At 45.0% G+C, this 23987-nt stretch overlaps 1 protein-coding gene across 1 annotated transcript in view; it reads right to left on the bottom strand.

Moving 5' to 3' along the window:
- Nucleotides 1-7483: 7483 nt before the first annotated feature.
- Nucleotides 7484-23987, bottom strand: part of GLDN (gliomedin) — a 65036-nt gene continuing 48532 nt past the window's right edge. The window contains exons 5-10 of the mRNA XM_082648123.1: nucleotides 17628-17765; nucleotides 15205-15333; nucleotides 12430-12513; nucleotides 12207-12332; nucleotides 10518-10668; nucleotides 7484-8153 (exon numbers count right to left, since the gene is read on the bottom strand). Coding sequence (XP_082504249.1) covers nucleotides 7676-8153; nucleotides 10518-10668; nucleotides 12207-12332; nucleotides 12430-12513; nucleotides 15205-15333; nucleotides 17628-17765 — 1106 coding nt within the window. The 3' untranslated portion in view covers nucleotides 7484-7675. The remainder of the gene's footprint in view (nucleotides 8154-10517; nucleotides 10669-12206; nucleotides 12333-12429; nucleotides 12514-15204; nucleotides 15334-17627; nucleotides 17766-23987) is intronic.

Below are 23987 nucleotides of genomic sequence, written 5' to 3'. Positions count from 1 at the left end.
GATGACACTGATGTTGCCAACCACTGTGGTATTCCTTTGGAGAAAATGAAGCATTGTATCCTGTTTGTGCAACAATCTTTAAGTTGACACAATGACCCCCATCCTGTAGGAGTAAAATGTTCTTAAATATAAGTACCATTTGGAAAATAGATAACTAATAAGGACCTACTATATAGTACAGAGAACTCTACTCAATACTCTGGAATGAACTCTATGGGAAAAGAACCTAAAAAAGAGTGGATATATGTATATGTAAAAAAAAGTACCATTTGGGGTGGCATGACTTAACCCAGGTGAATAAGGAAAAACTCAGTTTTCCACATTTCCCCTTTACTCTCACACTCCTACAACACACAATACTTCTGACACCAGATGTGTGGGAGTTTTCTCCCACTATGAAATTCTTGGATACTGGTTGGTGTCTTAAAATTCAACTCAATTCTGACATTATCTACCTGGAGATAGCATGAGAGCCCACAGGATAAAGGCTCAGTCCTACAAGGTTGCCCCTGCTTCAGATGCCAATTGCAAGTCCACATTGTTACCTGTGCTTCTGACTAACCGGCTATAGATCAGAAGTTCCAATGACTTCCTCTTTGGTTTTGATTAATTTGCTACAGCATCTCACAGAATTCAGAGAAACATTTTCCTTACTAGATCACCAGTTTATTATAAAATGATAAAACTCAGGAATAGCCAGTTGGAGGAGAAGCATAGGGCAAGGTATGGAAAAAGGACTTGGAGCTTTCATGCCCTGAGGGCACCACTGTCCCCAAATCTCCACACGTTCACCAACCCAGAAGTTCTCCAAACCTTGTCTTTTTGGTTTTCTTATGGAGACTTCATTATACAGGCATGATTGATTAAATTATGACTACATAATTAAATCATTGGTGATTGATTCAACCTCCAGCCCCTCTCCCCTCCCCAGGGGTTGGTGTGGGACTGAAAGTTCCAACCCTCTAATCATGGTTGGCGATAATGGCAACCTGCCCCTATGCTATGTTACCCTATGCTAGGGGCTTTCCAAAAGTCACTTCATTAACAACAAAAGACACCTTTATGGCTCTCATCACAAGAAATTCTGAGGTCTAGGAGCTCCGTGCCAGAAAGGAGACAAAGACTAATATATATTTCTTATTATAAATCACAAGATCACACCAGGTTTCAGCAACTTGAAACCAGGTGTAGGTGAAATCTGGCCCACACCTTTTTTGTGCAGTCTGCAAGCTAAGAATGCTTTTTATGTTTTTAAATAGTTAAAACCATTTTGTGACACATGAAAATGATAACATTCAAATTTCAGTGTCCATAAGTTGTATTGGAATCAGCTATGCTTACTCATTGGCGTACTGTCTGAGTGTTTTCAGCCACAACAGCAGAGTTCAGGAGTTGCAACAGTTCAGAGACCGCGTGCCCCACAAAGCCTAATATATTTATTATCAGACCTTTCACAGAAAAAAATTTGCCAACAAGCTTGATTTAATGCATCCTTGAACTTCCCCCTTGTTTCTAAATGACCACAAACACTACACAAACTGCAACTTGGAAACTGCCGACCCAGATTATCTCCATCCCAAATGGCAGAGTCCCAATCTTCCTCTGGCCAGGTCCTCACCTGGGTATAGCGACTTTCTTCTGTTGGGAGGTTAATCTTCTTTGGAGCGTGGCAAAAAGCTTCTTTGGAGCTGATCTTCAAGACTGGGGTCTGGTCCTCAGCTTTTTCTGCCCTTCTACTTCAGGAGACAAGAGCCTTTTTGTGCACTGCTAAGGAGGCCCTGAGCTTTCCCACATAGCTTTCAGTTGGCAATTAATTGCTCTCAGCTTTTTATTATCTTTTTCCTTTTAGAGGGTCAATCAAGCTTAGCAATAGCCACCTGATTTCATTATCCTTTTAGTCCCTATTTCTCCATGATCTCAAACACCTGATATAAAACATTAGCTGATGTATTTCTTTCCACTGCTATACCAAGTCCAGCTTCCCACCAATGAAAGTTCTAATGACTGGACCACCACATTGTTCCAGTGGCTATCTGTGCTCAATCTACTCTCAGCCATGAGGTCCTTATTGCAAACAGGGTGGTGAAGCACTCAGCTCCAAAGCCCCATCAGTGGCTTCATTCTGGGACCACATATGGTTAGGGTTCCCAGACTTGGTAAATGTAAATACAGGACTCTCAGTTTAAGTAAGAATTTCGGAAAAACAAAATTTTTTAGTGTAAGTATATCCCATGCCTTATCCGGGACATATTTATATACTTAAAAAATTGTTGTTCTTTACCTGAAATTAAAATTTAGCTGGGCATCCTGTATTTCACCTAGTAACTCTACAACAGGTTGTGTTCCTCAGGAAGCAAACTCTGAGATGGAGTTTAGCTAGTAGGATGTCATTAAAGAGTGCCCTTTTTATCAGTACCTTTGGAATGATTGGAGGAGAAGGAAGCAAGAGGGCAGAAGGAAATGTCAGTCTGTGATGCAGGTCCAGTGACAGATTTGGCTGAGCCCTGGGGATCTCTGGCACTAGAATGGCCCTTTAGAGTAGTTCCAAGTTGGGCTGAGCTGTCCAGGCCCTTATACTCACACTGATCCGTCATTGGATGAGGGAGTGCTTTCTGGATGGAGGGGATCTCTGCAGACGAGGCAATTCCTGAAGGGACTGACGGCTGAAGGCTATAATGCCAACAGCACTCCCAGCACCAGGGGCAGAAAGTCTTTCCTGAAGTGGAATCCATGCGGTGAGTGCATCACAGTGTCTACTACGCTTGGAGAGAGGATTAAAACATTGAGCAGAGAGAACAGATGATATTTAAGGACTTTTCCACTTGAGCATCTATGATTAAGTGAAATAATGTGTTCAGATTGCCTAGAAGAGACCATGGCCCATAGCTGGTAAACAACAGGCAGTAGTTGTGTTGATGTCTCTAAAACTTTGGGCGGGAAGGATTGTCCAGTGGTGGGGCAGTTTTTAGAGTAACAGGTGGTGCTGCTTCAGCATGCTTATCTACCAACAGTCAGAAGGTGATGACTGTTGAGAAATTCTTTGGTGGGGAGTGTTCTCTGCCTGACTAGGCTTGATTTGGCATTTTCCTCTAGATAGAGCTTTTCAAAAAGGAATGCCTTTTGAAACAATCTTCAAAGTTAATTATTTTCTCTTTCCTGTTACAGAGACCAGATCTTTCCTTTGAAAGTGGCAGAGTTAGGTGGAAAACTTGATCATAAAGTCAGCAAACAGTGTCTCATGTTTACCTTGGCACTTAAGCTGTGATGTTGGGTGAATCTTCTCTGGCCTCACTTTTCTAGGCTTTTAAATGAGAGGGGATTGGAGTGGGTATTCTGTGAAGGTTCTATCTAGTGTTGACCATTTGTAATCCTGTGATTGTGTATGTGGCCTCTTGGCAAATGAGTTTGGGACACTGACCATGCCAGATTGCTAGACACAAGACTTCAGCAATTTTAAAATTAATTTTTTAGATTTTAGAAAGTAGTTTAACCACCACTTTTCAAGTAGCTCAGTTTTTGAGACTGATCATGGCAAATTGCTTGGAGGGAAAGGTAGGAAGACAAGTTAATTTCTTTCTTATTTTAAATCTCAGAGTGAACAGCTATAAGATTGGATATGTTAACATCCCATGCAAGGTCTGAATGGTTCAATTAAAGGGGCAAGGCTATGTTCTTCATGGGCTTTTATTTCTTTTTTGCTTTGTATTATTTTAAAGACAAAAGTCATCATTAGCGCATGCGTGGGCCTCCCAGTAACAGAGACACTTCTAGGGAAGGTTATAAAGAAGCTGTGTAGATCAAGGCAGCAGGTCCTTGAATTGTTTTTTCATTATTTGAGGGCAGTTTTATTGTAAATTTGTTGTGTGACTAAGGGACCATTTTTTGGTGACATGAAGTGTTAACTACCTCATCAAACAGACCAATAGATAGAAACTGTTGATGCTGTGCCCCTCACTCATCTCTGCAGCCCTTGAATAAGGCTGTAAGAATAACAGGGTCACCCTGGTTCCCTGTAGGGATGAACTATAAAAGTTGCATTTATAATTTATTAAGAATCATATAATTTTTAGAGCGTTTCTCATTTCACATAGAAAAATCAAAGGAGGTACATAGTACTATTATCCACATTTTACATATGAAACAGAGGCTCTGAGGGATTGAGAGACTTGCCCAAATTCACACAAATCCAATTTAAAAAATTTCTTCTTCTTTATTTTTAGCCTAAAAAGTCATGTCCTTTGTAGTTGCCTCACCTAAGCCAATAAGTTAGCAAATATTCATTGCATTTATGTCTGTAAGTATCTAGTTTTAGTAACTAGTTGTACCTTTTTCATGTTTTCCTATAGAGAAAACATAGTCCATATCAATGATTTTTTTCAATATTCAAAAGAGCTAGCAAACTGTGAGAGTTTGAACAGAGGAGCAACAAATATAACTCTACCACAATATTGGTTTTTGGTTGTTATTTCTTTTAAATGTTACATGTAAATTAATAAGAGGTAAAGATAACACTACACTTGTTTCAACACGTGATTGTGTTCAGCAATGATTATTTTTATTGACTAATTAGATTAAAGTTAAATAAATTCCAACCAAAAACGAGACATTCACCATGATTCATTTGTTGTTCAGAATAGTTCAGAATCTGTCGTTACAGACTGGATATTATGGCTTTGAATGCAGTGTGGTACACCAGGTCACAGCAGCTTCATGAAGACTGAAAAGCCTGATCACGAACTTCTCCTTCATCTGGTTTGTGAACAGCCAGTCACAGCCAAAGTGTAGTCTGCGCAGCTATAAAATGACACCTGGTTCTTCAAGCATTTTGGTGTCTCGTTTGACTTTTTTATCTTGCAAACTTGGAAGGTAAGAGACTGTGAAGGTACCTAAGATCAGAATTCCTCATTTTAAAACTTTTCCCCCAGGACTCTTTCTTTGTCGTAACACCTGTGCTTAGTGATACGTTGAGCCCATAACCACCACATGGCTTCAATAGGACACATTATCAGTTTGCAAGAAAATGCTTTGAAATAGGGTTCACCCACATTTGAGGTTGGGAGGGGTGGTTTTATTTACTTCCTGGTGGGAAGCTATCTGCTTTAGATTAAAGAAGAATTAGAGAATTATCTGGTTTGATTCTGACATCAGAAGTGCAAACATTTGGAAAGTGCTTTAAAAGTAACTTTGGTTATAAGTGACAATGTAAACTGCTAAAATGATATCTTGACTTAAAAACATTAGGTGGTACATTCTATTTTAGCAGTGAGCTCAAACCTTTCTCTCTTTTATTTTTTTTAAATCAAACACTGTTTGCAGGAAAGAATTAGTAAAATCTGATTTCTTCTCACTCTGTAAAGACAAACTTGTCACCCTTATTATGAAATTACTCATTTTTGTTTGTTGGTCAAACTCAGTTGTCCTTATATTACTCTGCCATAGCAAAAAAGAGAGAGAGAGAGAGAGAGAGAGAAATCCCAGCATAAACTTCGCTATATGTGAGTATATGTGAGTGAGTGAGTATATGATTCCTTACCAAAAATTAAGGGTGCTAAGATAGTTCAAATATAAAGACTAGGGTTTCTAAAACTTTTTTTCTAAAAGAAATATGTGCTAACTCAATAAGTAACCTCTTTTTGCTGCTACTGTATATACAATTAGTATTGTATATATTACTATTACAACTATCACTATGAAATTATATACATATTCAGGTCCCCTATGTCCAGAAACAGCAATGCATATTTTTAAATAGTTTAAAAGAAGACTAGTATATATTAAACACATTGATCCTGAACATGAAACTCTATTTTACTTTGTTATAAAACATGAATCTGAAGAGAGTATTTTTTAAAAGCTGTGATGACATGGCACAACCAATCTAATTAAAAAGTGAGGAAAAAAGTTTCAAATACCCATTATTTTGAGAACACAACAATAATAAATTCCCTAATAGCTGCCTACGTTTATGCAGGGTGTGGGGAGATTTAAATATTTAAATCTGTACATTCCCTAAGTTTTAAAATGCTTCTATTAATAAGGTATAAAACCAGGACTCAGGGCCACTGAGAATCGATTTGGCTCCAGTGAAAAAGTTTCAGAAGCTCTCCCCCCAGTACATTCATGTACTCAGTGAGGGCAAGTTGCTGAAAAATCTTTACATAAGTATTTCCCTAGGTCTCTTTCCTGGCTGCAGGACCGCAGAAACTTTCCAGATTCCTTTCGACTCTCAGTGGCGCTGCCTGGGCCTCAGTGCTGGGCTGAAGGATGTTCGAAGAACTGAATTGGCAGAAAATATGCGTATCTAAGGGCATTTAGGAGCAGGTTAAATTATATTTTCTCCTTGCATCCGAAGGAACCAGATCACATTCTTTAAAATTATATTAGGGTAAGAACAGTTCATTAACTACTTTTTGGGAGGGCCACTTAATTTTATGCTGTTCTCACCCTTCTTCTTTACCAAAAACTCAAGCCATATAAATGACCACTTTTTCATCTGGAACAAAACAAAATATAACAAACAGGCTCAGGTGAATAAGCCCTTTCAAGAATCAGGCTCACTTTATAGTCTAGATCAGGGGTTGGCAAACTTCTGCTGTAAAGGGCCAGAGAGTAAATGTTTTAGGTTTTTTGGGCTGTTACTCAACTTTCTCGCAGTGATTCAGCTCTGCCAGTGTCGAGGAAAAGTACTCATATACTATAATACATAACCAAATGCCTGTGACCGTGTGGAATAAAACTTTGTTTACAAAAACAGACGATGGGCTGTCTTTGGCCTGAGGGTCATAGTTTGCTCATCCCTCTTCTAGATAATAACCACGAATGGTGCCTCTCTTCTGAAAACTGCAAAGTTCTTCCCAAGGTTCTCGCCAGAGTAATGCCCACTAGCACAGAATTTACTCTGATAGCAGATCCATATCTGTGGCAGAAGAACCCTGCAAGACCTGAGGATTCAATGTTTATGACCCAACCTGCGTATCAGCATGATCAAAAATTGATAGGAACCTGGAAGGGCCTGTTTCTGTTTCATTAGGAAACACGAGCAGGTAGCTGTTCCTGGCTTTTGCTAATCTTGGAGTGGTAATCAGGAGCTGAGGATAATGGCCACTCTGGTGATCTGGCAGCAGGTGCAGATGCAGAGAAAGGTAATACATTAGGGGTAATAAGGTACCTCAGCAGCCTTAAGGGGTCAGTGCAGCTTCCAAGGCACCAAGTCATCACTAAGGAATTTGTTGCTCAAGCAATCAGGTTGATCAACTGAGAGGTAAAATTGCTCAGCATGTAGCTAAAAACCAAAAAAACAAAACCAAATATGTAAAAGTTGTGAGAGCGGCAACAACTAAGAATCACAGAATTCCCTACAACTTGAGGAAATCTTACCTATCATCTTAGCCAGCCCTTTCATTACCAGTGGGGAAAACAAAACCTAAAGAGGGAGAGGTAACTTGCCCAGCTAGTTTGTAAAGGAATCACCAAATATCAGCCATTTTTGAGTTCCAATCTGTTATTTTCTCCTACAGAATCTGAATTAAAAGTGGGTCACCAACCATATAAATACCCATGTCATGTGATTATGACAGCTAAGTACCTGACCACCCTTAAAGACAAGTTTTCTATTGGGATATGCATGGTACCAGAGAACAGCTGAAATTTACTGAGGGGAATAGAATGCATACCATCACTGGTTTAATGTAGCTGACAAAAACTGTACAGGATAAAGCATTAAATGGCCATCTTCCCAAGAATATAAATTCTGGTCTCTCATATTGTATGATAACATGGCAAGAACAGATGGGGAAGTTCTTAAATCGAAGTTTGCATTGATCTGTTTCCCTCCTAACAAATCAAAGGCAAATGTTATCCTCATATCTTTGGTGTCCGTGACATAGAGGATCCCTCGGGCAATGAAGGCGTTGCCAGCCTTGGATTTGGGGTACGTGGTGTTGATGTGCTGCACCACAGAGAAGGTCCTCTCGTCCAGCTGTGCGACAAGGATGCTCGAGCCATCCACACTGGAAGCATAGATAATCCAAAGGCCCTTTTCATCTACAGCTAAATTGAAGTACGTCTTGGAATTTGCAAAGAGGTATTTTCGATCAAAATACAAGGCATTTTCAAGCTTCAGAGTTTGGGATGTCTCTTTGCCAAATTCAAATCTGAAATGTATAAAAAAGTAGATATGAGCCACCATTTTTGTGGACAAGAGTGGTTTTTTAGGCTCCTCCATTAAACTGGGGTGGGGCCTGAGATACTGCATTTCTAGTAAGTTCCCAGGTTGTGCTCATTCTACTGTTCCATCTGCAGTGCTGTGAGCAGCAAGGATGTAGAGGATGGTGACTACATCTCAGTGTCCACCTACTAGCCATGTGACCCCGATAAAATTCCTTAACCTCCTGAATCCTCAGGTGTTTGCTGACCTCCTGAAATGCCCTCTCAAAGTTGCAAGGGGCCTTAAAAGATAATCTAGTCCAGTCGTTTCATTTTACTAATGAGAAAAGGAGAAGTGACTGGCCCAGGAACACAGGTAAGTATCAGAGCCAGAGTTTAAACTCAGGCTTTTGACTCCAAGTTTGGGGGTTCTTCGTCTACTCCATGCTGGAGTTTTAAGACAAAAGTTTCACAGGAGGCTCAACGAAGGAAGTCACCAACTGAGAAGCAAAGCAGCAAAGTCATGGCTGTGACGTCATTTTTCTTGTCTGGTAAGTGACTGGATCAATGAAGTGACGGCATGAAAGCCCATGCCCCTCAGCTCCCAGAGACCGTCTGATTTGGCAGACTCCACATCTAGATCATATCAAAAGTGGATTATGATTCAACTGCAGGAATGAAAATTCAGGAACTTTAGGCTTTATAAAGGAAAAGAAAAAACACTAGAGGGCGCCATTGAGCAGCAGAAGAACTGTGAAGGGTGTGAAGCTGCGGGTATGCACTGGAACATAGCGACCTTGAAACCAATCAAGAAACCCTGAAGTAAGCTTGAAAAGAAACAAGAGTGAGGCCCTGCTTGCCCATCTCAGCTCTCGGGGTTCTCCTTCCTCTGAATGCCCGGGATTCAGGACTGCCATTGGGTTCCTGACTAGTACTGGCACCTACAACTGCATTCCTTGATGAGGCTTGCCTCTCCCAGCAAAAAAAGCGTCTAATTCCAGTCTGCCTCTCCTTCTCCTCCCAGTCTGTGGCCTGGCACTGGAGCAGGGCCCCAGCATAGGTCTCCTAACCAGTGCCTCACGCAAACTTAGTGTCATTAGAAGACTCTTTCTTAGGGTGGCCAGTCCTCCTTTGGGCTCATTTACCCCAGAGCTCCCCTCCTACCACCCCATGTAACAGCGGTCCCCGGGAGCCACAGGATTGAATGAAAACAAATGTCACAGAAAGGAGTGTGTCTGGGGAGAGAGGGCCTCTCAACGGGAGGAGGGTCAGTTATCTTGTTCTGTTAGCGCAAGATGCTGTCCAGATGACGAGGTAGTGCAGAAGCCCAGTAGAGGGGGGTAAGAGGCACAGGAGGGGATGCTTGCAGCCACGGCTGACACGTGTGTCTAATGTGGCTGGTTTAACTGCACGATGTACTAGGAGACCTGCCCCGATCCTAGCCTAGCTCTGCAGCACCAACAAGGTTGCTGAAGCTGGATCTCACAGAGGGAGAGAGAGAAGGGACCCAGTCCTCCCTCAAGATCCTTGTCTCTTGTTTGGAATGACGAGGACCATGGCTTTCGTAACACTGGAATTGTCATTTCAGAGTGGAGGGCTGCAGAGGCTCTGGTCCGCCTTTGCATTTTTAATGAGGACATGGAGATCATAGGAGGCGGAGTCTCTCCCCTGAGGCCACGAGTAAGTAGGCAGGAGAGTTGGAACTTGAGTTCACTGCCCTCTTGATTTGCCCAAGATGACCCGCTTCTGCCTCTAAAGCCCAGAACTCAATTTCTTCCGGAGCCATGCAGACAACTTTCAGCAATTCTTGTGTGAAGCCAGGAAGCTTGGGCTGCTGCCCTGGGCACCGACTACCCGTGTGGCCACCTCCCCTCCCCGTGGGAAAGCGGAGGGAGCAGGGGAGGTGGCCTGGCGAGGGCTCCGTCAGGATGACAGAGCGATCTGAAGGCGGGAACCCTGACTTTGCCTTGCAGTCTCTAGTCCTCGGTGATCTCAGCCGTGACATGAAATTCTTCATACCCAACATTTTTCAGAGCAAAACTGATTTCAGGGTATGATACCTTCCTGCTAGAGGGAGCTCAGGGTTCCACTGCTTCCTTTCCCAAAGGATGAGAAAGCTCCTGCTGTTATCACTCCAGGCCTCCTTCTCTCTGGCCCTGACCTTACTCTTGGTGTCCAGACCAGCAATAAATGCAGATATGGGGCTCACTCATCGTGTCCTGTGGTTCATTTGGTCAGCAAACCCTCACTGATCTCTGGCTGTGTGTCACCCCTGAGGACATAAAGATGATGGAACCAGTCCCTTCCCCTAAGTCGTTGAAGGATGGGCTGTGGGGCAGAGAGGAGGGTGCCAGGGGCCCCAGGGGACTCACCTCACTATGGTGTTGGAGCCTCCTTTGTGGTAGTAGAGAGAGTTGTTGTGAACGGTGTGCCCACAGCCATGGAAATAGTGCGGGAGGTGGATGAGCGTGTAACTGCCGTTCAGCAGTGAGGGCTGGTCCTGGAATTCCTTCACCCTGAGGCCTGCAGGAGGGAAGCCAGCGAAAGGCAATCACAGCTTGGCAGTGAGTCGGGGGAGGAAGTTAAAAGGATGGAAGGTGAGAGTGAGATGTCCTGTAAGGGTGCTTGTCCACTTTCAAGAGTCTCAGGCTCTTAAACTCAAAGGCCAATTCTCTTCTATGGATTCCCGAACCATCGTTTTTTTTTAGTTTTTTTTTTTAACGTCTTTACTGGAGTATAATTGCTTTACAGTGGTGTGTTGGTTTCTGCTGTATAACGAAGTGAATCAGCTATATGCATACGTATATCCCCATATCCCCCTCCTCTTGTGTCTCCCTCCCGCCCTCCCTATCCCACCCCTCTAGGTGGTCACAAAGCACCGAGCTGATCTCCCTGTGCTATGCGGCTGCTTCCCACTAGCTAGCTATTTTACATTTGGTAGTGTATATATGTCAATGCCACTCTCACTTCATCCCAGCTTATCCTTCCCCCTCTCCGTGTCCTCAAGTCCATTCTCTACGTCTGCGTCTTTATTCCTGTCCTGCCCCTAGGTTCTTCAGAACCATTTTTTTTTCAGATTCCATATATATGCGTTAGCGTACGGTATTCGTTTTTCTCTTTCTGACTTACTTCACTCTGTATGACAGACTCTAGCTCCTGCCACCTCACTACAAATAACTCAGTTTTGTTTCTTTTTCCGAACCATCTTTTCAACATAGTAACCACAGAGTTGGCTTTGATCCTCCCAGGAAAACGGCATCACCCTCTCCCCTACGATTTTATAACATTTTCTATCAGGCTGACATAGGCCTGTATCGGGAAGAGCACCGTGCAGTCACCTTCTGCCTCTTGCACTCCACAGTGGCCATGCTGACTCATGACCTTGTTCTTTCCTTTTGAGCCACAGAATCCTTCTCAGCTGGTCATCCAGGCAGTCACTGCCAGCTGACGTGTGAGCCTTGATGAAATGAAGCAGCGTATCTCAGCTATTGCTCTGACTAGTAGGTATGGCCAGGCCTCTTCTGTCATGGGGCCACTGCTACTACCACTGGCAATTCCAGACCACATTCCTTTGAGGCAGTGTGACCAGGGTCATGCTCAGATGCAGCAGATCTGCAAGATGACACTTCACCCTCTCCCCTGGGCTCTCTGCCCACGGATATCTTAGAAAAGTGGCCAAAAGTACTCTCCTTAAAGAAAGATAGACCATGCAGAAGAATTTGTCTCCGACATTTCTTCCACATTACGGTTTTTGGGGTTTATAAACCCATAAGTCATAATGCTATTTGTTTCCTTCTGGACACTTTGCTGAAAATTGGAATAAGCTACACTGAGGGTGCCCTGGTCATGCCCCTGTGACCTGAACTGCAAGTCTTGTCACCAGTGTGCTCAACTGAGAAAAGTATTCTGCCTACTCATTTGGGCTTTCTAAAATAAAGAGCAAGTCTGTTACACCAATTAGCAGGGACTTCAGACACAGAAATAGGATAAGCCTGAAAGGGGGCAACTGATGAAAGGTACAATTACAACACAGATATGGATCATCCGCCAAGTGAAAGCACCTGAAAAATGTTCAGTAACCCAGATCCGTTCATCACTCTTGTTAGCAGACTCTCTTATCCAAGTCCCAAACGTCTCTTTAACTTTCAAAACTTGTGTTGGGTTTCCAATGGACGTGATCATGGATTCTACCAAAAGAAGAGAAAGGAAAGTTACCCACCTACCAATTATGACTTTTAGCCATCTGATTTCTGAATTTTAAAACAGGATGCTTTGTTTCTGTACCTGCTTGCAGGGAATGGTGTTCACTGACTTTCTCATCAGCTTTCCCAACCAAGGTATCATCATTTGGTACAGCACACGTCTCACCTAAAACAACAACAATGATAATCAGAGCAAACTAGTTGGCACAGTGAGATATATATAGCTTTATAACTGGTTACATAACCTCAATCCAGACTCTAGTTCCATAAGCATCCTTTACAATAGGCTCACCGAGGTTTTTGCTTGCTTGCTTTTAAGCCCCAAGTCATACACTTCCAAATTTTTTCCCCTCCCCGGGGAGTTTCCAACAAGCGTTCCATGACGATAGTTGCTAAGATACTACAATCAGGAAAATGTCACCTGAGTCAGCCATCCAAGCCCTGAGCAACCTGGGAGAAAGACAGGCTTACTGATATGTTCCTGGTCCCTCTGGGCCAGTGGGAATCTATCACAGTCTGCATTTTTCTGGAGGGATTTTCACTTTCAGGGAAGCTGATGGGGATGAGGGAGCAGTCTCATCATGGGATGACCCACTTTACCCTGTCTTCCTGAACTGCCAGGGAGTAGAATCACAGAGGAAGAAGGAGCCTAGAGGCAGCCCAGCACAGAGAGATTTGAGCCCTTTCCCACCTCATTTCCCACCTGTTTCTGCTTGAAGGCCTGTAGGACCCAGGTCCTTGAGGGGCACCTGATCCATAGTTGGTTTGAGGCTACAACTGAGCTCAAAATCATCCTCCTTGGCTTGTCATTGTTCCCCTTAGCAAACAGGCTTAATTCAGACCTTTGGTGGAGAGGTGGCTCGGGGTGGCAGAAGCAGGACAGGAGGCAGGGAGGAATATGGTCATTGTGAAGATGAGAGGGAGTGGACTGCCTGGGGGTAAGGACCCCCTACCTGGGGGCAGGTTGGGGCAAATCAGGCTTTCTGAGAAAGGCCAGGCCCACTTCCCTAGACAAATTCTGAGGATTTCCAATCACCCTGTGGTTGCTTGATAGAAAGGAGCACCTCAACTGTCACTAGGGAAACTCCCAGAATAAACTAGAGAGGTTTCTTTATCGGCAAAATAAGGAGGCAGGACCCTCCGTGGTCTCTAATCTTCCTTTAGCTGGATGAGCCTGTGTCTCTCTGAAGTCCTTTGTCACCCAAAGAGAGCAGTCTCGGGATCTGTTAGACTCCCCCACCACCACGCAATGCTGCTGTCCTGGGTTTCGTCTGGAGTTTCCTCTTAGGGGCTTGGGCTTTGCACAAGAGGGGGACAGAGAGACCCTCCCATTCTTAGTCTGAAGAAAAGGCCCTCATTAAGTCATGTAGCGCCCACCAGCTTCTAAGGCTGTGGGAGTGGGATGGGGGTTAAAGCAAGGGAGTTGGAGCAGGAGAGAGGGTCAAGTTCAGATGCTGGGTGCAAGGAGGACTCATTTCCAGGAGGAAGAGTGGAAGATAACGGGCTCTCTTTTAAAGCAGTTTTCACAACCCTGGAGCCCATCCCCTGCAGACCAGCCTCTTGGTGGACAGGCAGGGTGGAGGAGAGCACCTCTCCAGCACCCCTCTCGCTGCTGACAGAGCCTCTGGCAAATCAGAATTCCCAAAGAGCAAGGTCAGACCTCGCCTCCACTCGGGGGAAGGTTCCCACTGAGCTCACAGTCCAAGGGAGGCTGAACAAAGGGTGATGCTAATGGAGGGGGTGGCACTGACCCGGGGCGGAAGCAGCTCTGTGGTGATTTAACAGGCAGATAACTGCTGGGCAGGATGTAATTAGGCTCCATTTACTGGGGGTGGTAACATCTTTGAAAGCTCAGATTCACCCACTCTGACTGTGTGTGCTCCCCAAATGTCTTCCAGAAAGAACAGTGCACCAGACAGAATGAAAGACGGTTTAAGAAAGTGGCAATGAAATCCACAGCAAGTGACAAAGAAACTCCAGTCAGGACCCTCCTCTCTGCCAGGAAGCAAGGCATCAAGTTGTGCTTTCTCACGGCCTAAGTTAGGTGAATTAGTCCCCGGTCACCACTGTGGGGAGAAGTTCTAGCTCTACCCTAGAAGGATTTCCCGTTAATAGGGCCCTTGATTTCTCCTTAGCTTTCAACCCCATGGCCACCCCTGTAACAACTGGCCGAAGAACAAACCGTCCAGGCCTGCCAGAGACCAGGTGTCCCTTGGCCTTGACTGCCTTATTCTCAAAGTGTGGACTTCCGTCTCTGAAAGGAAGATGCTCTAAGCAGGGGCTTTACAAGCAGGCACATCTGGGTTTGAATCCTAGCTCTGTCACTTACTAACTGAGTGACCGTGGACAGGCTATGTAGTTCCCTGGGGTTTCAGCTTTGTATCTGTAAACTGGTAAGAATACGACTCCTATATCATAGGACTGTTGTAGAATTAAATGAACTGAGCGCTTAGCCCTGTGCCTGGAACATCAACATTAGTGGTGGTCATGGTAGTACTGGGGTGTTGTGGGAAGTTAGCCGATCTGAATCTCCCCATCATCTCCATCTCCCCAGCATCAGTCAAGCCCTTCATGCTCCAGGGATGGCGGATCTGGCAGGGAGGAGCAAAGAGTCTGGTGATAAGTGAAGGGAGAGGGATGAGGGCAGGGGGTGGGAGGCCCAATTCTAAACCTGCCGCCAGTCCTCACCCCAGGCAGACTGCTCAGGCCTCCCAGGAACATGTCGCAAGGTGGGGACACTCGCTTTGGGCAAAATTTCCCTCTGTTTAAAACAAATCTGGTCACAAAGCCTGGGTGAAGCCTGAGAGTTTGGGATCATTAACTGAAGAGGTGGTTCCCTGGGGCAGGGGTGGGTGACCTGGGCACTGGCCGTTGAACATGTTTGGCTGACGAGGGCCTTTGGATCTTCTGCTTCCGGGGGGCCCTGGGGGACCCGGAGGGCCCGGGGGCCCAGGTGGGCCGGGTGGGCCTTGGTCACCTTTGGCACCTGGAGAAAGAGAGAGAGAAGAAGGGATGGGGGTTGATTAAAGAGCCATTGGCAGAGATGGGCTTCAAACAAGGGAGAAGGGGACCCAGCATCTCCAGGAAGGCTTGCTGAGTCCCCCTTCCCAGACACAGATGTCCTCCAGCACTTGTTCACACAGAGTCGAGGGAGCACCCATAGCAGGGGCTGAGTTCCAACTATGTGCTAGAAATTGTGCTAGGAATTTTATAAATCTCCTCCCCTTTGTCCTTCTCAGCCACTCTGTGAGATAGTATCAGCGGTTCCGCAGTGACCCGAGTCTCAGGGAAGTTCAGTGCTTTGCCCCAGGTCACAACTGGAATAGTGCTGGGACTCACCCTTAGGGGTGTCTTGCTCCTAAGCTCAACCTTTTTTCATTGGCTGATGTTGGGAAGGCTCAACCCTGACTACTTATTAGAATCACCCAAGGGGCTCAAACACAATTCTAATGCCTGGGCCCCCTCCCGGATCAATTAGATCAAAATGGTGGGGAAGCTGGTCATCTGTATTTTTAAAAACTGCCTAAGATGTTTTCTTCCTAAGATGTTTTCTTCCTAAGATGTCAGGTATGAGAAACATGCCTCTATGTGGTAGAAGAAATCAGGGGCTCCTATCCTGCTCTGTGACCTTGGGCAGGCAGCTTAACCCTCCGAGACTGGTTCTTCATTTCCAGATTGTCTCATACTCCCTGTCCTGACTTGTGAGAATCCACTGAAGTCATCGGGGTGAGTGCTCGGACAGTTGGATTCTCTACACATCAGCAGGTGGAATCCCTACACACTTCCAGCTTCAGGTGGCCAGTGTGGGTACAGCCCTTTGCAGGGGCCATTGGTTATGGAACTTTCATAAAGATGCCGCTAGGCTGGGATATTCAGTCCTTTTGTTCTACCCTCCTTTCCTGGGCTGACTGGTGATCTAAGATCTCCTTAGCTGCCTCCTCCCAGCCCCACCAAATAAGCACTTTCAGTTGCTTTGGAGTGGGCAAGCAGGGGTCACAGAGGCTAACAGTGGGTCTAAGCCCACTGTGGAAGGGGCAGAGATCTGCAGGCAGGGCAAACACAATCCAACCCTCCTATTCCTTCTCTGCTCTCTGGCCGAGAGGACACTTAGCTCTGGCCTGTTCTCTAGAACTGGGGTACACTCAGAGATGTTGCTTTCCTGAATGGTTTGTGGTCACCCTCACTTGTCTGGTAGTATAGGGGAGTGTGGTATTCTGGATGTGTAGATTTCCCGTATAACTGAGTATAACATGACCTTATATTTTCAAAGTATATTCACATATATATGATCCTGTCAAAACACTTATTACATTTTACGTATTTTGCATGGCAACTTCCCTGTTTGTTAAACAAAGCATGCTAAACCTAATTTGATCTTTCCTTGGTGCTTTGGTCTTAGCACAGTACCTGGCAAATAGCAGATGCTCAATAAATTTTGAATGGCTGGATGCGCAACTGATTCAGGGTCATTGTTCTGAACATCTATCATCCTAGCTTCTTGAGGACAGATATTATGTCTTAACTCATTTTCATATTCCTATTTCCAGCTACTACCAAAATCCCTAATTCATAAATGGTGTTCTCTGATATTAAAAAATGCTTATTGACCACATTAATAGGATAGTTATGTTTTTATGGTATAAATGGTCTCCAAAGTAGTGTGCTTTTAAAATTCTTCTGCCTCTTTCTGTGCCATGACCATCAGCTGTCGCCTACTCTTTCCACCATGTAATTGTCTTTCTGAGGCTTGCTGTGCCTCCACCTCCCCCCCCATAGACAGCAATTATCTGTTTTTAACCTGGGCTGGAAACCAGAAAAAGAAGATCAGCAACGATGTCTCCCCCAATTCTATGTCAAAAGTCTTAGGATAAGGGCCTGAGGATGGCTCTAGCTCAACTCTGAAGCTGTGCTTTCTGTCTGTTGTCCTCTGAGGTATTTGAAATTGCTCGCTTACTTGTCTTGTTCTGGATTGTGCTGGATTTAATAGCTATTTGGAAAAAGAAAGCTTCCTTCATCCGAAATCCATCCAGCCATGACACTTAGACCTGCATTATCTCAACTGCTCATGCTTAGATATCAGATTTGGTCTCACCAACAAACATTGGGCTTACATGCATGGTTCTCTCCTTGTTGAAAGCACAGAACTCTAAAACATGCTGAGAAACAGATGGGCACATAGGCAGCTAAGGAGAGAAGACCCGGAGCAGCCTTGGTGCTAGAAGCCAGGCCAAGTTCTGGGCCCATTCACCCTGGGAGAGAGCCTGAGCGCCAGCCCCTTACCTGAAGGAAGTACATCATTAGACACGTCCCCTTTGTCTCCCTTGTCACCCTTCTGCCCTGCTGGGCCCTCGTTTCCAGTCAAGCCCAGCTCACCAGGGTCTCCCTTTTCCCCTGGAGTTCCTGTGGCTCCAGGTGGCCCTGAGAAAAAAATGATTTATTAGCCTGTTGTGCAGGGAATTCTGGCACACTAACTACTTTGTAATATCGTACTTTGTATTTTTATGGTGAAGTAGCTTCAGAAACCAAATACATAACACTTCATAACCATTTTAGGACAGCAGCATGTTCTCAATTCATGAACGAATAGTATCTCCAGGTGGTTCTGTTGAATTCTTTTTAGAGACATTTGGCTGGGCCAACAGGTTGGAGAGGAGTGAACCCCTAGAAGGACAGTCACAGCAAGAGTAGAAAGAAGGTAAAGCCTAATTGGAAGTCTGCCCTCCCCCACCCCACGCCCTCCTCACCCCAGCAGGAAGGACTGAGAACTCAGAGGGGTTTGTTTGGCACCATAAGGGTGGATGTTGTCCTCTGCATTATCTGGTATATTCCTCACAACATGGGAGTGGTAGGCTGGTCAGTTATCCTTACTCTCATTTTACAGAAGTCGGAACTAAGGCCTCAGGGGTTACAATTGATGCTAAGTGAGAAGCAAAAATCTTGATTCCAACTCCAATGCCCTTTTCTGTGACATTCCAATGCAAAATGCTTTTAATCAAAGTAGCAAAACAGGTAAAGCTGCTTTAGGACAAGCATTACAAGGGATGGTGATAGTGTGAACAAAATATAATGGAGGAAATCTCTGTCTCTGCTCACAGGGAGGCATCACTATAGGAACTACAGTCCTACCACCCACAGCTAGGAATAGTCAAGATCTATGCAGTGACTCATCTCAGCATTGTACGACAGCAGCATAGTTAGTATTCTGATGCCTGGGAGAAAGGAAGCAAACAACATGCATAATATGATTGCCTCGGCTCATAGTAGTTTCCACACAGCAGCTCAGGGACGGGGAACCTAAACAAGGCCCACCAATTTCACTGAGGTGAGGAGACAAAAAGTAGAGTTTGGGGAGATAAAGGTGGCTAGGATTCATGAGACAGAATATGAGAGAGGGGGTAATCATGTAGAAAGAGCTCTGGAGAACTTCAGAGGTGTTTCCTCAAGTCTTTGTCAGAGTAATAGTCTGTGCAGGGTGAAAATCTACAAGGTAGGGAAAAGAATGAAAAGAAAGCCACTCACTACACAACTCTCAGAGCTTGCACAGGGAAAGGTTCTCATTCCCACCAGTCAAAGCAGAGAGATCTCAGAGAATGGTGCGCTGTTAGGTCGAGTCCTTGGAAAGTCTTCTCTTAGTACTGAGGCTAAATTAGCCCAAGAGTCAAGGCTGCCGTGGATCTATCATAACAAAGCTTAAAAACAAGCTTCAAAAGGATTAAACTGAGCAGAAAGTAGTTTAACTACCCAGCCAGATGTCTCTAAACTGTAGTTTAAACTACTGAAAGTAGTTTAATCATTTAGTCAAAGTAATGTAGCATATTAATAATTTAAGCAAGAAAAAAATTATATGACCATCTTGGTGGAGGCAGAAAAGACATTTGATAAAATACAACACCCATTCTTAATAAAAATTCTCATCAAATGAGGAATAGAAGGGGACTTCCCTGGTGGTGCAGTGGTTAAGAATCCACCTGCCAATGCAGGGGACACAGGTTCGAGCCCTGGTCCAGGAAGATCCCACATGCCGCGGAGCAACTAAGCCTGTGCGCCACAACTACTGAGCCTGCTCTCTAGAGCCTGCAAGCCACAACTACCGAGCCCACGTGCCACAACAACTGAGCCCGCGTGCTGCAACTACTGAATCCCGTGTGCCTAGAGCTTGTGCTCCGCAACAAGAGAAGCCGCTGCAATGAGAAGCCTGCACACCACAACGAACAGTAGCCCCCACTCGCCACAACTAGAGAAAGCCCACGCGCAGCAATGAAGACCCAAAGCAGCCAAGCAGCCAAAAACAAATGAATAAATAAAAATTTATGAAAAAAAAAGAGGAATAGAAGGAAACTTCCTCAATCTGAAAAAGGGCATCTATGAAAAAACCTACAGCTAACATCATCCCTAATGATGAAAGACTAAATGATTTCCCCCTAAGATCAGGAAAAAGACAATGGTATCTATTCTCATCACTTTTATTTCACACTGTACTGGAGGTTCTAGCCAGTGCAATAAAGCAAAGAAAAAGAAATAAAGGCAAACAGATTAGAAAGGATGAATTAAAATTGTCTTTATATGCAGACGACATGATTATTTATGTAGAAAATCTACAAAAAGGTTGCTAGAACTCATGAGCACCTAGGCACACTGAGAGTGAAAGTGATTACTTACTATTGTGCAAAGGTATTGCCAGATATGGATCAGTTAATACGATACCCTATTGCAGGGATCATTTGCTCATTTTGACAAGAGCCTCCTGGAGATACTGCTCAATAGAGATATTTTTCAAAGGGGCAGAGATTTCAGGCAATAGGGAAGAGCCAGAGGCAAGTTTTAGTGCAAAACTTCAGTTTCTCTCAACCTCTTTAACCAAGAGGGCTTAGCATTCATTGTTTTTTCTAATTACCTTGCCAGTCCCAAGCCCCTTCTTATAGGTTCTGGCTGAGTGACTGCCCATTCACCCCTCTCCTGTGCCCCATCAACTCGGCCAATCCCCATTCTCCAATTGTCATTCTGTGCCATTGCAATTGTCTTCCCCCCAGATTTAAGACCAATTCTGAACCCTACCCCCAACTTCCTACCAGCCCCATAGGATTCCTATACAGCTGTCCGAAGAGAATCATAGAATTCCAGATCGGAAGGCACCTTAGGGGTCACTTAGATTAACCTCCCATCCAACCCTGAAAGCCCCTCTCCACCACCCGACTGGCTCCTTTCAAGCCCTTGCAGCAATGGGGAGGTTATTATATCACATCACACCACAGATCGCGCTGGAATACTCTGCACTGCCATCGGAGGCCATTATTCCCTAAAACATACATCTGGAGCTCTTAGCAGCTTTCCCTTATGCCGAGGGAATGATAAGGACTTCCAGACTCAAGGCACCCTACAAAGACCATCCCAAGGAAGTCAGCAGTATATGAAAGAAACTTAAAGTGTTGATCACTGTTAAAAAATGTGGTGAACAAAGAAACATTCACTAGATTTCAGCCAACTACTAAAAAAAACAACTCAGTGGAAACCATGCAATTCAGCTGTAGATGGGGGTCAGAAGCCCCTGGTTCCCTGCCTCTGCCAGGGGTGATCTTGGGTGTCATCTTGCACTGATGGAGTTGCTGGGGACACAGTGGAAGAGGATGTGAAGAAGAGCAGGGACCTCTCTTAATCAGGGACCTCTGCATGAGCACATGTTCTTTTGTCAGTATTTTAAATAGGCAATTTAGCACATTATCTGAAGGACACAAAAGAGAACGTTGCCATAGTGTCCAGCCAGCACAATGCACCAAGTATAACTGATACCTTCTAAAGGTGTCACATGACCTACATTCAGCAATGCTCAGGGAAATGGTATCTTCTAGTTACTTAAGGGGTTTCTTTTTCAGGCATTTATTCTAGTCACAAAGAGCCTCTCTGCATCATCGTTTGATTTCCCCTTCTTTTCTTTTATTCCTTCCTCTTATGCATTTTTCCCCCTTTCTCAAAAAGGCAAGGCGTGAAATAGAAAAACGTTCATACTGTAATGCAGCTGCTATAATGCAGCCTGCACAGGGGCAGGTGTTTAAAGCTCAGGATATTAAGGACCTTTGCTTATGGATGTATTCTGACTCTCAGCTATGTCTGCATGATAATTTTTAAGCTTTCATTAAGAAAGGGTAGGGGATGTTTTGACTACGTACCGTCTTTGCTGCCTCCACAAAGTTTTCCCTTGTCTTGCCACGCACTGGCCATGGTGTGTCAGAAGTATACCGCCACCTCATCAGAGGACTTGAATGTGGCACTTTCTACCTTCCCCTGACTCAGCTGTGCACAGGGACACTGTTAAACATTGTGTGGCCTGGACCTCGGCATTGTTGTCCCGTGATTCCTGGCAGGCTTTGAGTCAGCACATTCTGCCAGGAAAGAAAGGCCAGATTCCTCTTGCTTTGCTCGGGCGCTGGGTGTGGCTTTCTGCTCTTTTCCTTCCCCGGTGGCGCCCACTCAAAACAAGCTGTTTTCCCAGCTTTAGAGTTTGGGGTTGTGTGACCAGCTGGGGTCAACGCCATCATCTTCACTGCAAGGGGTGAGGGAGGACATCTTATTTTTGGCAGGACCATCTGTGACCGACTGAGGCAAAGGAAACGGAGCCAAGGGTGTTGGGAAAAACCCAGACCCAAGACTGGGATGAATAAGGAGGAGGGCGTTTATTTCTGTTTTGGTGGAGATTCGATTCTTAGAGAAGACACTGAGGCATTAACTCTTGAGTGAGAAAGTGAGAGGCAGATGGAGGGAAAGAAAATGCTTGGTTTTGAGGCATAGCACGTCAAACTTCGAAAAAGACGCTAGTTGCATAATTGACAACATGTAAGTCCAATTCTTCTCTCTAAATCTAAGTCGGTGTTTTCAAATAAATACAGGCATTTCCACTCAGATTTCCTTCCTCACCCTTGGAAACAACAACAACAGTAATATCTAACACTAACATAGCACTTGCTATGTGTCAGGCCCTATTCTAAGCACTTTATATATATATATTAATTAATGTAATCTTCCTTACAACACTATGAGGCTGATACTATGACTGTTCTCATTTTACAGATAAGGAAACAGAGTGATTAAGTAACTTGCCCAAGTGCACACAGCTAGTAAGCGGAAGATCCGGGACCCAAACCAAGACTTCAAGCTCTGGCTCTGGCCTACTGCACCCTTGTTCTTAGCATCCCTAAGGTCAGACATTGAGGGTTATCTTCATATTTCAATATCCTGGAAACAACTGTTGGTCTAAAGCTCTAAACTCTGGTTTCGTCAGGTTAGTCTTCTTCTCAAGAGCCCGCAGTGGCTCCCGGCGGCCTCCAGCAGACATGGAGCTAAAGGCCCTGACCCCACCCCAGGCTCACCTGGGTCCCCTCTTATACGCAGGGGCAGCCTCCTTAGAAGTTCCTCCGAGCGTGGCCTTTCTGTTCTCCCCCCTGCAGTTCCCTCCCCATCTCCCCTCTGTTTGTGTCCAAGATGTTGATCACACTTATCTCTTGTCCTTTACACTTGTCTCTACTGTACAATCCGTCCTCTACACTGGATCCTATTTGTTCATTATCTGCACAGCAAAGTTCAGATTTTTCTTCCAGCAGTATTCTCTGGTGTGTAGTATAAAGCATCTTCATATCAGAATAACCAGTTATTGAATTCATCCTGTATATACACTATATCTTCTCTTTCAACAGGACTGTAAGCTCTTATGGACAGAAATTATGTTCTATTCTTCTCATTCATGCATTCCTTCATTTTTCACTCATTAATTATTTACTGAGCCTCAGCTGGGGTTGGCTGAGAGCTATGCCAAGTAATAGTCTCTCCTTCATAGGCAAACACTAGAGCAGGCTGTTTAAAAACCGGAAGCCATGCTAGAGTTGTTGGAAGACAACCTCCTTAGCGTACAGAGGAGACCAAGGCCCGATGAGGGACTGACCTACCCAAGGCCTCAGAGCCAGTCGGGGTTCGAGGCAGGTGCTCCCGGAACTCCTTTCCTGGCTCCCCTCTGCCAGGAGAGCAGGGACCATTCTTTCTGCCTGACAGGTTAGTACTCATTGAACTGTGCGTTCCTGCACACGTCCTGCGGGCCTCTCTGAAGGGCTGGCGCTCTCCCAGCCTCCCGGGAAGACTCAGGGTCAGACTCAGCATCATCCTTCGACAATTAACAGCACTAGCTCCCAAGGCCCAGCCTTCCTTCCCTCGGCTCGGGCTAACGCCGCTCTCACAGCTTGGGCCCGACCCCCTCAAGCCTAGACGTTTAGTGCAGTCGTGTTTAAGAGCAGGGGTCCAGGAGTCAGAGAGGCCTGGGTTCAAATCCCACCTCCTCCACTTATTAGCTTTTGGACATTGGACAAATTACGTCCATCAGTTCAACCATGACTTGATTGCCCTCTTTCGCTGGCTGTTCCAGGCTCTGGAGGTTGAGTCTAAGCGAGAGTGACATGGCCTGGTTCTCACGGACCTCACGTTCTCCCTAGGGAGTCAGACCATCAGCATATCAACAGGCAACACTGGGAGAGAATTTCAGGGAGGGATATGTTATTGGAAAAGAGCAGGGAATGTGACTGAGTTGGTGAGGCAGGGGCCAGACACAGAGGTCAGGGACGATCTTGAAGAGGAGGTGACTTATAAGCTGAGATCTGCTCT

Source organism: Grampus griseus, assembly GCF_964374135.1.
Source record: "Grampus griseus genome assembly, chromosome: 2".
NCBI classification, from domain to species: domain Eukaryota; kingdom Metazoa; phylum Chordata; class Mammalia; order Artiodactyla; family Delphinidae; genus Grampus; species Grampus griseus.
The sequence above is the reverse complement of the archived record's forward strand: the minus strand, read 5'-3'. Positions and strand labels throughout refer to the sequence as shown.